We start from the raw sequence: 17,131 nt of genomic DNA on the forward strand, positions 1-17,131 counted from the left end.
TTTTCCCCCTCTCCCTTCTTTCTCCCTTCTTTCACAGCTTGTTGTCCTTTCAACCACCCCCAGCTCCTTTCAACACCCGGCAGCTTGTTGTCCTTTCAACCACCCTCCACCCCGGCAGCTTGTTGTCCTCCAACACCCGGCAGCTTGTTCAACCACCACCCTCCAACACCCGGCAGCTTGTCCTTTCAACCACCACCCTGTCCTTTCAACCACCACCCTCCAACACCCGGCAGCTTGTTGTCCTTTCAACCACCCTCCAACACCCGGCAGCTTGTTGTCCTTTCAACCACCACCCTCCAACACCCGGCAGCTTGTTGTCCTTTCAACCGCCAACTCTTTCATTCTTTGGCCTCCTCTAATCCTTCTCATCTACTTGAACCCTCTTTCCCAGTCCCCTCAAAGTGTCTCTCTCTTTCCAAGCTGAGGTGTTAAGTAGACAGTTTTATAATAATGACAATGATAATAATGATAATATTAATAATGATAATAATAATAAATTATAATCGTTCTGCCCCTGAACAGGCAGTTAACCCACTGTTCCTAGGCCATCATTGAAAATAAGAATTTGTTCTTAACTGACTTGCCTAGTTAAAATAAAGGTAAAATAAAAAAATAATAATAATAATAATCATAATGATAATAATAACAATGATAATAATAACAATGATAATAATAATGATACTAATAATAACAATGATAATAATAATGATAATAATAATAACAACAATGATAATAATAATGATAATAATAATAACAATGATAACAATAATGATAATAATAATAACAACAATGATAATAATAATAATGATAATAATAATAACAATGATAATAATAATGATAATAATAAGGTAACACACTGATTGAGAAATCAAGGTCAAAAGGATCATAGGTTTTACCTTTTAGGGTTAATATCCCTTCAGTCCCTTTCACCTTTCTCCAACCCTCAGCAGCAACAAGGTGTGTGTGTGTGTGTGTGTGTGTGAGTGTGTGAGTGAGTGTGTGTGTGTTTGACGTCATCAGCCATATGAGTCATAGCATATTACAACATATAATGCCCTGTTCAGGTATTTGGCCTAATCCTGGTAGATTTCCACTGTTTGCTGTAGGCCTAATCTGTGTGTGTGTGTGTGTGTGTGTGCGCGCCTGTGGTGCAATGCTGAGTGGGGTACCACACCCATTGTCCCTGGTAATTACAGAGTAATCTGTGTTGGAGCACCACAGACAGACCAGGGGAGGCATTAGGGCTCACTGTATATTCAGTCCTGGCTCTCGGAGACCCCCAGGGTGTGCAGGGTTTTGTTCTGGCCCAGCACACCAACACTGCCATACGGGCTACGAGACTGAGCTCTCTACGGGTCTGTAGGTTCTCCTAAATCAGGGTGGGCCAGCCCTCTACTGAATAAGGAGTGTTAGAGATGGGTTGGAAAAAAGCCAACAGAACCTGTAGCTCACTAGGAGTCTAGTTCTGGACACCCCTATTTAAAGGGATGTTTTGGTGTAAATCTATCATGTTCATTCAGGGTTTGGGGGGGATATGGTCTGGTGATATTGCAGGGGGCTGGAGGGTCTAGCTGGGGAAGGGGTTCAGCGGGTGATGTTAGTGGGGGTTGGGGGGGTGTCCCTGTTCTCTTTCTTTCACCATCTCTGTCTTTCTCTCCACAGCGTCTGTCTGTCATTCCCATTAGGAACGGAGAGACTCTCCAAGCACGGAGCGAAGAACAGGATAAAAAGCAAGGAGCGAGAGAGGGAAAGAGAGAGAGGGAAAGAGAGAGAGAGAGGAGAGAAAGAGAGAGAGAGAGAGGGAAAGAGAGAGAGAGGGAAGAGAGAGAGAGGGAAAGAGAAGAGGGAAAGAGAGAGAGGGAAAGAGAGAGAGGGGGAAAGAGAGAGAGAGGGAAAGAGAGAGAGAGGGAAAGAGAGAGAGAGGGAAAGAGAGAGAGAGGGAAAGAGAGAGAGAGGGAAAGAGAGAGAGGGAAAAAGAGAGAGAGGGAAGGTTAGGCAAACGTGTGGGAAAGCATGGAGATGTTCTAAAATCAGGATCTGAGGAATGACTCTTTCAGATGAACACGTCCTTAGGAGTAACCGTGGCTGAGAACACTTTGTCATGGAATATCAACAGAGATACATCAGTACACAACCAAGAGCAGCATCCAGGGAACCTTCAAGCAGGATTTCATCCAAGAGACTGGACCAATGTGTTTCCACTGCCCAAAGAGAGACGTGTTCTATCCAGCCAGTCAACACAACAAACCAGTGGTAGAATGTATGTTACTACACAATAACAAAGTTGTGAAAACAAATATTAGGTAACATAGGAAAAAGTATTAGCTTTGAATTGCTACTCATTGATTTTTTCCCCCACACATTATTCACCTGATAGAAACAGGACTCTTGTGATATTGGCATGAATGTCATAGGCTGTCCTTGTGCTTTTATATTGACAAGCTGTAATTAAAAAGATGACAAGTCCTGTTGACTTTGAATTCAACAGTTGTTATGAAACATGATCAGTGGGTTTTATGTAAAAACAGTCTGGAGAATGTGAGTAATGCATTATGTAGTTCACATAAGTACATAACCTTGACAGCATTGTAAGACTTCAAACTTGACATAAGAGAAGGACTGATGGATGGAGAGAGAGAAAAGGCGAGGTAGGCAAGGGAGAGGCGGCGAAGAACAGAATGAGAGGAAGAATAAGAAAGAGGTGTAATGGGGGTGATGGCACAGCAACAGAGGGTGGAGTGGGAGAGAAAAAGAACACAAACTCTTTTGCTTTGGCAATATTTACCTGTATTTCATGCCAATAAAGCACATTGAATTGAAAAGGGAGAGAGGGGAGGAGAGGGTTGTGGCAGTAGAAGAGGATGAAGATGGAGTGAGAGAAGTGGAGGGCATGGGAAAGAGTGAATAGAAAAGAGTGGGGGAGAGAGAGAGAGAGGTGACAAACAGAAGGAGAGGAGGACAGGGGTAGAAGGTGGGAGGGAGGAGGATGGGGTGGGAGAGAGGGGGGAGGGAGGGTGGAGGAGAACAGGGGTGGGAGAGGGGTGGAGGGTGAGAGGGAGGAGGACTGGGGTGGGGGAGAGGGGTAGAGGGAGGGGGACAGGGGTGGGAGAGAGGGGTGGAGGGTGGGTGGGTGGGAGTCCTCCTCCACCACCCTCTACCACTGTCCTCCTCCCCTCCCTCCTCCACTCCTTCCCTCAACCCATCTCTCCAACCCAGGTCCTCCTCCCTCCCACCCCTGTCCTCCTCCCTCCCTCCCATCCTCTCTCCCACCTCTGTCATCCTCCTCCCTCTCTTCTGTTTATCATTCATAAAGGGGAGGGTGGGAGGGAGGCACTGTGTGTTTATCAGTGTTCAGAATGTACTGTGCTGTAGATTTCTATGAAAATGTCATCTCCTCTACTTGGATTACCATAGAGCACCTTTTAAAAGGGGGTGGACACTCGTACACATGAATGCACACACACACGTGAGCAATTGATAGATGGACAGAAAGGCCATTTGTTCTCCACCGTTTTAATGGTTTAATTTCATGTCTCATCCCTGACTCACTCTTTTTCTTTATTCTTCATCTCTCGCTTCTCTCTCCAACCATACTTCCTCTGTGAAGAGCTTGGGGGATGCTGAAGTGCTCTTCAAATGAAAGAGCGATATGGAGATAGGAGGAGAGGTGGATGGACAAAGAGGACAACAGAATGAAACTGAAAGAGAAGACTAGAGCGACAGAGGCAGAGGAAGTGAGTGAGGACAGAGAGGGAGCGAGAGAGAGACAGAAAGTGAAAGTGGGGGGGGAGAAAACAATGCAATGGCTAATGTTCCCCTAGATGTGGTTGACAGGGAGTCCGGGCGTGGGAAAACATTAGCCTGGCCCTTCTGCTCAGGAAGAGACAGGACGGGATGGTGCTCGCCGTTTCCTGGATTTGGGAATGCTGCATCCAGCACTCTGATGCTTATCTGGGAAAACAGAGTGAGTTTCCTGTCCTCCTGAAGAATAGCTAATGGAGGACAGAGAGATCCTGTTTGCAAATCACACCATGGGAAGAGGGGTTGTTAAATGTGTTTTACATTACAGTGTTATCCTGTTGATGTCCCTGCGCATTGGTCTGTGTCACACACACACACACACACACACACACACACACGATGACCCTTTACTGTACTGTTCTTATGAGCAGCTGGGGTTGTACATAGGGCTCATGAGACACTTCACCTGCCATGTATGATGCCACCTCTCTCACATGCACTTGTTGACAATGTGACAGTTCTGCATCCATCAGTGCCACAGACTAGTGCCTGAGTGACAGGACACAATATTGTATATATGCAATACTTTCTCCTGAGACCGCAGGTGGCCAGGGAATATCCCATCATTGCCACCAAATTCAGCAGGGAGGTGTAGTAGACCATGTGAAATAGAGGGGGAAGTGTGTATAAGTTTGGTTTCGTTCCTGTTGCAATATGCTCAGAGTCTAGTGTTATAATGCCTTGTGCATTTGTACAGTGGTTTAATAATCTGGCCACATCAATAGATATAATTACCATTAAATGAAAAGAGATAATTAGAAGAAAGTACCTGCTATTGACGTAAAAGGACGTGATGACGGTCTTCTCTCCTCTAGAATCGTAGGACACGGATATGATGTCACCACGGCAGTGTCGCTGTGGCGGTCTCTATGGCGACGCCGCGTGCTGCAGCAGTGACGCCACCCTGGCTCGTGGTGAGTGGGTGTGACCCGCCCCTTAGAGCCCCCCTGTCCGTGTGGGCGGCCCCGTGAGGAGAGAGCGAAACACGACACCCGAGAGAGGAACCAGGGGGAGGAGAAAGAGTAGCCACGGAGTACAGAATGTTAGTGAGTGGAAGAAGAAAGAAAGTCTAAAGAGAGGACGACTGCTATTCTACAGAACGGTTATTTTAGCGACAATATGTCAAACAACGGGGAAGATGCGATTGAGATGGAGTAAACAAGTCGACAGTTCGTGAAAGTATATGCAAACAAGGAAAGATACGGGTTTTCGGTTCGTGTGCTTGTCAGGACGGTTGACCGTGTTCCGCTGCACCTCGAACAGGACAAGGCGAAGTTGCCGTGGGACAAACAGCAGTGAGCTACATCAACTGACTGCGATTCGGGGAAAGTAACGTTACCCCCCTATCGCTACAGTTGAGGAAGGGGGTATTGGGAAAGAAAGTGGAAGCAAAGGGGCCCGTGAGTGGAGCAACGGTGGAAAGTTTAACGTTAGCCTGTTCCCCCTCGTTTTCCATTCCGAACCAAAGGAAGGGCTCAGAGGGAGACGACTTTTCCTTCCACAAACGCTACTGACTTGAGATCCACCAAGCTCGCTAGCGAACGTAAACTATCCTGCAACACTCAAAATGAAAACCCCCGGAGATTCGGGTAAGTTTGTGCAAAACACAAGTCGATCACTTTTGTCCGGATGAACTTGATCATGAACTTGCTGGTTGTCTTCGCCAGTTGTTCAGTCTGTTGTTGTCAATTATTAAGTGGTGAACAAAAGTCATACAAGTTGTTAAATACATTTAACTAGCTGGTTAGCTTGCTAACATTAGCCGTGCATTTGACAGCTAGCTGACGTGAGTTCATTGCATTGTAGCTATACAGTATTCAACTCGTTCTCCGGTTATGTTTGATAAGTTGATACAACTGAAGTTGATGCAAAAGTGTTGTTTATACTTACTGTGTCTAGTTTGCTGGGAATATGTCAATGTGGATTGATTGTCGACCTGTTGATGTAGCTGAAGTTGAGTTGCTTTAGTGAGACATTCAAAATGGAAGCTTTTGCAAGCGGACATCCACTTTTAATACTCGAAACGGAAATTAAACGATTGGTTGAGTTGTGGTGAATCATATGAACCAGACACTTTATGGGAAGATTAGACCTAGCTACCGGGGTTGTTTTAAGAGTTTCGTTTAATTTGGTCATTTACAAGGTGTTGCTTGTTTGTCATCCTATGCATCCCGTCAAGTTTGTATTTCTCCGCTGTTTGGTCGACATAGCTTTTAAAAATGTGGCCACCTTTAGGGTCTATTTTCTCAGAAACGTCAAATGCTGCTGTTTTATGTATGAACCTGTCATAATCGAAATCTGATTAATTCGTGCTATGTTTGTATCGTGCTTCAATAAGTTCTGCAACGTAACTGTGCACGGACCCAGCCGTGGAATGTTGCGGAATCCATGTTGGGATTTTCCCCTCACCCGTTCGTAGAAAGTATATGGACAAGTTTTCGAAGCATCTTAAATCGGCCAAATTCACTCTTAATTCACCGTTCAGATTAAGTTGTCATTAGCACAACACATAGATTTAGTTAGAGCCGTGAAAATGCAAGTGAGTAGTTTGTTTTGTTTACTTTGCGAGGACGCCATGCTTGGTTAGTTATGAAGGCCGCGGAGCTAGAGAGACGGGTGAACGTTTCAATGGACTGTCATTTTCGAAGGTGGAGGCTTTGTCAAATCACAAGACGTTAGAATAAATCCTGCCGTTTCTGATGTTTACAATAACGTTTTAGGCATATTTCAAGCAATAATTAAACGTTAATCTCGCTTTCACTTTCGTAATGATCAGTGATGAAGGCAGATGTCTGGGGATGAGTAAAAGTGACTGGGCCGCTGACAAAACAGACCAACTATCTGAGTCCGACCGTAAACAAACAATGAAATACACCGCATCATAGGTGGCGCTGGAGTTTCATCTTTGGGGAAGCAGCTCAGCCCTAGCTGATAAACACATTTCATGCAATTCTACAACACTTTACATGTCTGGAGACATCAGAATCTTTTAATAGCCTACTACACAAATTGCAGGTTAGGCCTATGCTACTCTGCTGACACTGACAAAGACAAACTGAAATCAATAAAAACAACCTTGTCGTCAATGTAACCATCTAATCTAGGCCTACGAAAAGGGGAGACAAAGTGTACAATATCACTTCCATCTACAATTGAAGAGGAAATTATTGTAATCAACTTTCCAGTGGCACTGACTCACCCAATGATAAAGACAGTGAATATGCGCACTCACCAGAGATATGGTCGACGCTCTCCACTAGTGCCAAGATATTAGTCCTGGTGTATCCTACGAATAGGAATAAACTACACTTCACACTTAAATCATTTGGACTATATGTGACTTTTGTGTTTATTAATTTAATTTTGAAATATTGCGATTGGCCTAGGGCTATAGATGCGTCTCACTGACAGCCGCAACTCCACATCAGCTATTTCATATTTGCCAAATTGCGGACTTCTCAACTGTAGGCTATGTGCTTGTTATTTACCATGTAATGGTGATATAACCAATTAAGTTCGATAACAGGAGACAATACAACCAACTAATCAAGTACATTTATTTAATTAAAACATCTATATTGTGAGCCAGTATTAAATCTGGCAGGGGAGTCAACTGGTTATGCCGGCTGGGAAACTGTTTTATGGAAATCATCAAAGGTGCAGCAACCATTGCATTGTTACATTTGTTTCTCTTTAAAAACACATGCCGGCACTATAATGTATGAACTTGTTTCCAGACCTATATACAGTTGAAGTCGGGAAGTTTACATACACCTTAGCCAAACACATTTAAACTCAGTTTTTCATAATTCCTGACATTTAATCCTAGTAAAAATTCCCTGTCTTAGGTCAGTTAGGATCAGCACTTTATTTTAAGAATGTGAAATGTAAGAATAATAGTAGAGATAATTATTTAATCATTTATTTCTTTCATCACATTCCCAGTAGGTCAGAAGTTTACATACACTCAATTTGTATTTGGTAGCATTGCCTTTAAATTGTTTAACTTGTGTCAAAGGTTTCAGGTAGCCTTCCACAAGCTTCCCACAATAAGTTGGATGAATTTTGGCACATTCCTCCTGACAGAGCTGGTATAACTGAGTCAGGTTTGTAGGCCTCCTTGCTCGCACATGCTTTTTCAGTTCTTCCCACACATTTTCTATAGGATTGAGGTCAGGGCTTTGTGATGGCCACTCCAATACCTTGACTTTGTTGTCCTTAAGCCATTTTGCCACAACTTTGGAAGTATGCTTGGGGTCATTGTCCATTTGGAAGACCCATTTGCGACCAAGCTTTAACTTCCTGACTGATGTCTTGAGATGTTGCTTCAATATATCCACATAATTGCCCATCCTCATGATGCTATCTATTTTGTGAAGTGCACCAGTCCCTCCTGCAGCAAAGAACCCCCACAACATGATGCTGCCACCCTGTGCTTCACGGTTTGGATGGTATACTTCAGCTTGTAAGCCTCCCACTTTTTCCTCCAAATATAACGATGGTCATTAAGGCCAAACAGTTCTATTTTTGTTTCATCAGACCAGAGGACATTTCTCCAAAAAGCACAATCTTTGTCCCCATGTGCAGTTGCAAACCGTAGTCTGGCTTTTTTTTATGGCGGTTTTGGAGCAGTGGCTTCTTCCTTGCTGAGCAGCCTTTGGTGTTTTGTCGATCTTCACAAGGTCCTTTGATGTTGTTCTGGGGTTGATTTGCACTTTTCTCACCAAAGTATGTTCATCTCTAGGAGACAGAACATGTCTCCTTCCTGAGCGGTATGACGGCTGCGTGGTCCCATGGTGTTTATACTTGTGTACTATTGTTTGTACAGATGAACGTGGTACCTTCAGGCATTTGTCTGAATTTTTTTTTCTGAGGTCTTTTTATTTTCCCATGATGTCAAGCAAAGAGGCACTGAGTTTGAAGATAGGCCTTGAAATACATCCACAGCTACACCTCCAATTGACTCAAATGATGTCAATTAGCCTATCAGAAGCTTCGAAAGCCATGACATCATTTTCTGGAATTTTCCAAGCTGTTTAAAGGCACAGTCAACGTAGTGTATGCAAATTTCTGACCCACTGGAATTGTGATACAGTGAAATAATCTGTCTGTAAACAATTGTTGGAAAGATTACCTGTGTCATGCACAAAGTAGATATCCTAACCGACTTGCCAAAACTATAATTTGTTCACAAGAAATTTGTGGAGTGGTTGAAAAACAAGTTTTAATGACTCCAACCTAAGTGTATGTAAACTTCCGACACACCTCCATTCTATCTACACTATCCATCATGGCTCGGCTTCTTTATTAACAGGTCAGGATGACTGCACCCTTCACTTCATTCACACCCACCGATCCACGTAATTCCCATGTTAATGCATCTGTCCACTCCGCACTGACTCAATCACTGTACAAACACTACCACTCAAACTGAAACGAATGAACGAGAATTGTCCATGACTGTTTTTACTGTTTTTACTCGAGCGTGAAGTGAACTGTAGCTGTACTCCGGCCCTGCGGCTTTCACACAGTGCGATGCCTGACTTCACCGTGTCTGTGTGAATGACCCGTGTCTATCTGGTGCAGGTTGGTTTGTACTGTACGGCATCGGAAGAGGAAGTGGTCAGAGTATGTATATCTCTGCTGTGTGTTAGATTAGTATCATTTCACTATCAGCGGCACGCTTTCATATTCAAGGTGACTGATAATCATGTCATCCCTGACTGGTTTATCTTAGATGTTGTGTAGGTCTATAGTCAAGTAGTATGAGCAAAATCTCCTGTCTAATTAGTGAAGAAGTTTAGCATGTTTCGTTTTGAGATGTAACGTGCTATTGGCCTAATGTGACAAAAGATCATAGATAGCTTTTGGTGATCTCACCTTCAATAGTATGATCAACTCAAGCTAATCATAAATATGCTCTGTATCAAGCATGCAACACATGTGGCTGCAGTCAATGTGTCAGCTGGTTTGTAGTCAGAGGCCTATCAAAGGTGAACAACCGTGAACGATGACACTGTAAAAAGAGGCCATGATTATATGGGGATTCCAAATAGGTCAAACAGGGACCATCAAGCTCGCTAGTTAAGTCAGCTCATTCCTGAAATTCTGGCATAAGTTTGTTCCTGCTCTCTCTTGCATGTTGTGAAGCACATAACTAACCAACTTCCCCCATACATACAGCATCAGGAAGCTCAGTCACATTTAATGCCAACTCTGCATATTTTTTTTATTTCACAACAACAAAGGCTATGTCTGACATCACAGGGACTTGAGATGAAGCAGGCCTCTCTTATCTTATGGGGGTGTTCTCTCCCAAGAATAATGTGGTTTTGTTTTGTGTACAACACAACGGTGATGCCTGTTCTGTAGTGGCTCTGTGGCTTATATATTTTATTTATTTGACCTTTATTTAACCAGGCAAGTCAGTTAAGAACAAATTCTTATTTTCAATGACGGCCTAGGAACAGTGGGTTAACTGCCTGTTCAGGGGCAGAACGACAGATTTGTACCTTGTCAGCTCGGGGGTTTGAACTCGCAACCTTCCGGTTACTAGTCCAACGCTCTAACCTCTAGGGTACCCTGCCGCCTCTATACCCATATAGAGCCATGCCTGTTCTGTAGTGCCTGATGGACGGACTGTGTGAGCCCCATGGCCTCTGCTCTCCTCCCTAACCTCTCTTAACCTCCACCCCCTTCCCTTTCTGCCACATTCCAGTACACCCCTACCCCAGAGAAACAGCCCTGAGGAGGGGTCTGATGACATCACCACACCCCACCACAAGTGGCCCTTCTAATAGAGTGTGTGTTTGGTTCTGTGTTGGGAAGTGTGTATGTGTACCCAAGACTGGTGTGTATGTTTTGGATGTGTGTATACCAGAGCGAGTGTGTTTGAGCGGTGTCATGTACACGTGTATAAAGTGCTGTTGTTGGGTTTGTGTTTGCATTCACTTGAACGTGTGTCGACCTTGTGTGTTGTGTGTCCGTGCTTGTGCAAGTCCCACTCCTTCGCTCTCTAAACCGTGTTGACAAACAGTTGAGCTTTAACCGAGGCATTATCTAACCACAAATCTGCCCTAATAATAGAGACTTCAAATAGTCACATTATTATGAGGCTTTAATCCCAGCAGGCCTTTCTCTCATTCACTCTCCAGTTTCCTGTTGCTGTGCTTTGTAGGCCTGGTTAGGAGTTTTAACCCTTAACAAACGCCTCTTCACTCATTACAATCTATGTTCATTGCCAGAATGAGAGTGTTCTAAATAGGATATAGCAATCTAATAGTTTGTAGATAGAGATGATCTGTTCTCTAAGCTTCTTTATCTACAAATACCTAGGTGTCTGGTTAGACTGTAAACTCTTCTTTCAGACTCACATTAAACATCTCCAATCCAAAATTAAATCTAGAATCGGCTTCCTATTTCGCAACAAAGCCTCCTTCACTCATGCCGCCAAACATACCCTCATAAAACTGACTCTCCTACCAATCTTTGACTTCAGCGATGTCATTTACAAAATAGCCTCCAACATTCTGGTCACCATAGCGACACCCACCCGTAGCACGCGCTCCAGCAGGTTTCAATGGTCATCCCCAAAGCCAACACTTCCTTTGGCCGCCTTTCCTTCCAGTTCTCTGCTGCCAATGACTGGAATGAATTGCAAAAATCACTGAAGCTGGAGACTTATATCTCCCTCTGTAACTTTACGCATCAGCTGTCAGAGCACCTTACCGATCACTGTACCTGTACACAGCCAATCTGTAAATAGAACAACCTACTACCTCATCCCCATATTATTTATCCTCTTGCTCTTTTGCACCCCAGTATCTCTACTTGCACTTCATCATCTGCACATCTATCTCTCCAGTGTTAATGCTAAATTGTAATTATTTCCCCTCTATGGCCTATTTATTGCCTTACCTCCCTACTCTTCTACACACACTGTACATAATTAGAAAAATCTTTATTTTCTATTGTGTTATTGACTGTTTGTTTGTAACTCTGTTGTTTGTGTCGCACTGCTTTACTTTATCTTGGCCAGGTCACGGTTGTAAATGAGAACTTGTTCTCAACTGGGCTACCGGGTTAAATAAAGGTGAAATATATATATATATTTTTTATCTGTCTCTCTGTTCTATCAGACAGGATACTCTGCCTGCTCGCTATGTGTCTAATGTTACCAGACACTAATCTGTTGATTCTGTGATTTTTCCATCCTGAGTAATATGGAATTACTATTTCATTCAGGCCTGGAAATCAGGAACTCTATCAACAATATAGCATAAGTGTTGTATATTTATAATGCAAATGGACAAATAGTCTATTTCCTGATTTTCAACAAGTGCCAATCAATTGATGGTCGTGTTTGGTAAATTGATTTAGCACAAATTATATTATCTGAGAGGTTACATTTAGGTCAACAGATCTGAAATCAGGCTTTGTCCGTGGTTAGCTATTACTACTAGATAGAATAGAACCAACATGACACAGGAAGACCGGTCCTGGACCTGTTGATAAGGCACCGTATCACCAGCCTGGGGTTGGGAATGAGATCAAGGGTGGTGATGATGATTAGGTACCAGTAATATGACTACTACTGACCCAGGGATGCAAGAGAAATAGTCCTATAATAACTACAACCTAAAATTCTTACCTGGGAATATTGAAGACTCATGTTAAAAGGAACCACCAGCTTTCATATGTTCTCATGTTCTGAGCAAGGATCTTAAACATTAGCTTTCTTACGTGGCACATATTGCACTTTTACTTTCTTCTCCAACACTTTGTTTTTGCATTATTTAAACCAAATTGAACATGTTTCATTATTTATTTGAGGCTAAATCGATTTTTATTGATGTATTATATTAAGTTAAAATAAGTGTTCATTCAGTATTGTTGTAATTGTCATTATTACAAATAAAACATTTTTAAAAAATTGTCAGATTAATCGGTATCGGCGTTGAAAAATCATAATCGGTCGACCTCTATATACCTTTGACTATTGGAGGTTCTTATAGGCACTTTAGTGTTGCCAGCCTAATCTCGGGAGTTGATAGGCTTGAAGTCATTAAAAGCGCTATGCTTCAAGCATTGCGAAGAGCTGCTGGCAAACGCAGGAAAGTGCTGTTTGAATTAATGCTTACGAGCCTGCTGCTGCCTACCACCGCTCAGTCAGACAGCTCTATCAAACATCATAATCAGACTTCTGTATAATATAATAAACACACAGAAATTCGAGCCTTTGGTCATTAACCTCTCCAGGGTATGTGGGACTAGCGTCCCACCTGGCCAACGTCCAGTGAGATTGCAGAGCACAAAATTCAAATACAGAAATACTCATTATAATTATTCAGAAAAGATACAACTATTTTACATAGGTTTAATGATTAACTTCTTGTGAATCCAACCACGGTGTCAGATTTCAAAAAGGCTTTACTGCGAAAGCATACCTTAAGATTATTTGAGAACATAGCCCAGCAGACAAATCATTACAAACAGTAACCAGCCAAGTAGAAGAGTTACACAAGTCAGAAATAGAGAAAATTAATCACTTACCTTTGATCTTCATATGGTTGCACTCAGAAGACATTCATTTTTTCAATAAATGTTCCTTTTGTTCGATGAAGTCTCTTTATATCCAAAAACCTCCATTTTGTTAGCATTTTCTTCAGTAATCCACAGACTCAAATGCAGTCACAACAGGCAGACAAAAAAATCCAAATAGTATCTGTTAAGTTCGTAGAAACATGTCAAATGATGTTCATAATCAATCCTCAGGTTGTTTTTAGCCTAGCCAATTTCTAAAGACTGTTGACATCTAGTGGAAGGCATAGTAACTGCAATTTGAGTCCTAAGTCAATGGCGACTGTAATGGCATTGAATAGGAAAAAAATAGAGAACAAATCCTACTTCCTGAATGGATTTTTCTCAGGTTTTCGCCTTCCAAATCTGTTATGTTATACACACAGACACTATTTTAACAGATTTGGAAACTTTAGAGTGTTTTCTATCCAAATCTACCAATTATATGCATATCCTATCTTCTGGGCCTGAGTAGAAGGCAGTTTAATTTGGGCACACTTTTCATCCAAAATTCCAAATGCTGCCCCCTACCCTAGAGAAGTTAATATGGTCAAATCCAGAAACTATAATTTCGAAAACAAAATGTTTATTCTTTTAGTGAAATACAGAACCGTTCTGTATTTTATTGAACGGGTGGCATCCATAAGTCTAAATATTGCTGTTACATTGCACAACCTTCAATGTAATGTCATAATTATGTAAAATTCTGGCAAATTAATTATGGTCTTTGTTAGGAAGAAATGGTTTTTACACCGTTTGCATCGAGCCAGGCGGCCCAAACTGCTGCATATACCCGACTCTGCTTGCACTGAATGCAGGAGAAGCAACACAATTTCCCTAATTAATATAACCTGCTAACATGAATTTCTTTTAACTAAATATGGAGGTTGAAAAAAATATATACCTGTGTATTTATTTTAAGAAAGGCATTGATGTTTATGGTTGGGTACATTAGTGCAACGATTGTGCTTTTTTCACGAATGCGCTTTTGTTAAATCATCACCCGTTTGGCGAAGTAGGCTGTGATTCGATGATAAATGAACAAGCACCGCACTGAGTATATGCAATGCAGGACAAGCTAGTTAACTACACATAGTTGATGATATTACTAGGTTAACTAGCGATTATGTTAAGATTTATTGTTTTTTATAAGATAAGTTTAATGCTAGTTAGAAACTTACCTTGTCTTCTTGCTGCAGGTGGTCAGCCTGATACACAGTCTCCTCGTGGATCGCAATGTAATTGGCCATAATCGGCATCCAAAATTGTTATGAAAACTTGAAATCGGCCCTAATTAATCGGTCGACCTCTAGTGGGGCTAGTGGGACCTCTCATTGTACTCATAATGAAGCAGAGCAGCTCAGGGTTTGGAGGCTGCTTTGACAAGAGGAGAGACTGCACCTCGCTCTGTCCCTCGCTCTGGGCCATGTCCGAATACCTGTACTTGCGTTCTAAATAATAGATATTTTGGGCATGCGAAAATCGTTATGACAATATCGCAATATTATTTTTGCACTGGTTGGCAGTACCTGCACCAAAACTCCGGTGTCATTCTTCATAGCTTGTTCTCAGATTTGTTTTTAGATGGAGCCAATTTATTTTCAGCACTTTTATTTCCATGATTGATCAAAACTTGTTTTCTCATGACTCTCTCTGTGCGTCTGGAGCAGACATGGTGAGCAGTATGTTTGGAACATCGAATCGCAATAAAATCATAGTATCGAATTGCGATACATATAGAATCGTGAAAATCACAACACATATCGTACCGGCATCTAAACATTGTGATAATATCGTATTGTGAGGCCCCTAGCCCTCAGCCCTACTCTGCCCTTGACTGGCCCTCAAAGCTTTACGCTTGACCACTTGATGGTATGTGGTCGACTCTCACGGTCCATTTCCCCTACATGAGACCTAGTCTATAGAGCGTTATAAGTGGTTCTAACAGCTGGGTGTGGTCAGAGCCTGAGAGAAACAGGAGGGATTTGCTCCATTTAAATGGCACTGTAATTGTCTGTTATCAGCCTAACCGTGCCTTCGGGATCTGTTGGTGTGTGTGTGATCCACACACTATGACTGTTATAAGTTGGTCCAATAGGCCATATCCCCATACTGACCGTTTGGCATCATGGTCCCAGTATTGGCTACTAGGATGGAGAAGGTCATGGATTAGAAATCATCTACTAAGGGTTGATATCGGTGGAGGATGCAGTGACATGTGTTCTGCACCATAATCCCCCCCACCCCACAGACACACAGCTTTTTATGGGAAGTCCTGGACCTCCCACATTCCTGCTTTAGAAAGTTAATAGTTGCCGTCTGTGCTGCATTTCACACTGGAGGAAAACACAACCCTCTCTCACATAGAGACAGACAGACAGAGTGTATCTATCTCTCACACAGAGAGAGAGAGGCCATCATCTCCGGTGATGATCCTGTCTGGCTCAGTGGAACTAAGCAGGGTGTGGCAAGCTGCCTGGCCCGACCTGCACTGTTACTCAGCTGTGTGTGGGTGTGTAATATAAGATCGCTATTTTACAGAGCCAACATGTTACAAAGGTGTGGTGACTATGTATTATATATGAGACACAAAAAGTGTGTGAGAGAGTGTTTATTCATTTGACAGAGAAGGCATGTGTGTTATTTGTTAGTGTGTATCGCAGCTCCTTTCTCCTCACAGCACTGGCTGTGCCACTGAAACTGATCTGAGCTTGACGCCAGACACACACGCACACACACACACACACACACACACACACACACACACACACACACACACACACACACACACACACACACACACACACACACACACACACACACACACACACACAGACACACAGAGAGAGAGATCAGGTAACCGTGATCCCCGGCTCACATCAGACGAAACAGACAGATTAGCTCCTCTAAATAACTCTGCTGCTCCATCCAGCCTCACATTACACCAGCCACGACCCTGCACAGACCTGGGTTGACCCTGACCCAGCCCCACATCACACATTACACCAGCCACGACCCTGCACAGACCTGGGTTGACCCTGACCCAGCCCCACATCACACATTACACCAGCCACGACCCTGCACAGACCTGGGTTGACCCTGACCCAGCCCCACATCACACATTACACCAGCCACGACCCTGCACAGACCTGGGTTGACCCTGACCCAGCCCCACATCACACATTACACCAGCCACGACCCTGCACAGACCTGGGTTGACCCTGACCCAGCCGATACCACCTCACACACACACTCTCCTAATCCTAACCTTTGGTGTTAGGACGGTGTTTGTTTCCATTTATAGCACGGTGTAACTCACACTGCTAATCTATCATATTAACCTTGTGGTTCTGGTCATGTTGTGTGGATCACCACTGTACAATCCAATTTGGACTGATCCTTAATGTAAAATCCCATCTGGACTGATCCTTACTGTAAAATCCCATCTGGACTGATCCTTACTGTAAGAACACATTCTGACAGATCCTTACTGTAAGAACCCATTGTGACTGATCCTTACTGTAAAATCCCATTTGGACTGATCCTTACTGTAAAATCCCATTTGGACTGATCCTTACTGTAAAATCCCATTTGGACTGATCCTTACTGTAAAATCCCATTTGGACTGATCCTTACTGTAAAATCCCATTTGGACTGATCCTTACTGTAAAATTCCATTTGGACTGAGCCTTAATGTAAAATTCCATTTGGACTGAGCCTTACAGTAAAATCCCATTTGGACTGATCCTTA

At 42.9% G+C, this 17,131-nt stretch overlaps 1 protein-coding gene across 1 annotated transcript in view; it reads left to right on the forward strand.

The window, feature by feature from the left end:
- The first annotated feature begins 5,258 nt into the window (after positions 1-5,258).
- The window catches only part of LOC112244066 (ETS domain-containing transcription factor ERF-like), an 81,942-nt gene continuing 70,069 nt past the window's right edge, over positions 5,259-17,131 (forward strand). Inside the window, exon 1 of the mRNA XM_042308827.1 lies at positions 5,259-5,390. Within this exon, the coding sequence (XP_042164761.1) occupies positions 5,369-5,390 (22 nt within the window). The 5' untranslated portion in view covers positions 5,259-5,368. The remainder of the gene's footprint in view (positions 5,391-17,131) is intronic.

This window comes from Oncorhynchus tshawytscha, linkage group LG03, assembly GCF_018296145.1.
Source record: "Oncorhynchus tshawytscha isolate Ot180627B linkage group LG03, Otsh_v2.0, whole genome shotgun sequence".
In the NCBI taxonomy this organism is placed as follows: domain Eukaryota; kingdom Metazoa; phylum Chordata; class Actinopteri; order Salmoniformes; family Salmonidae; genus Oncorhynchus; species Oncorhynchus tshawytscha.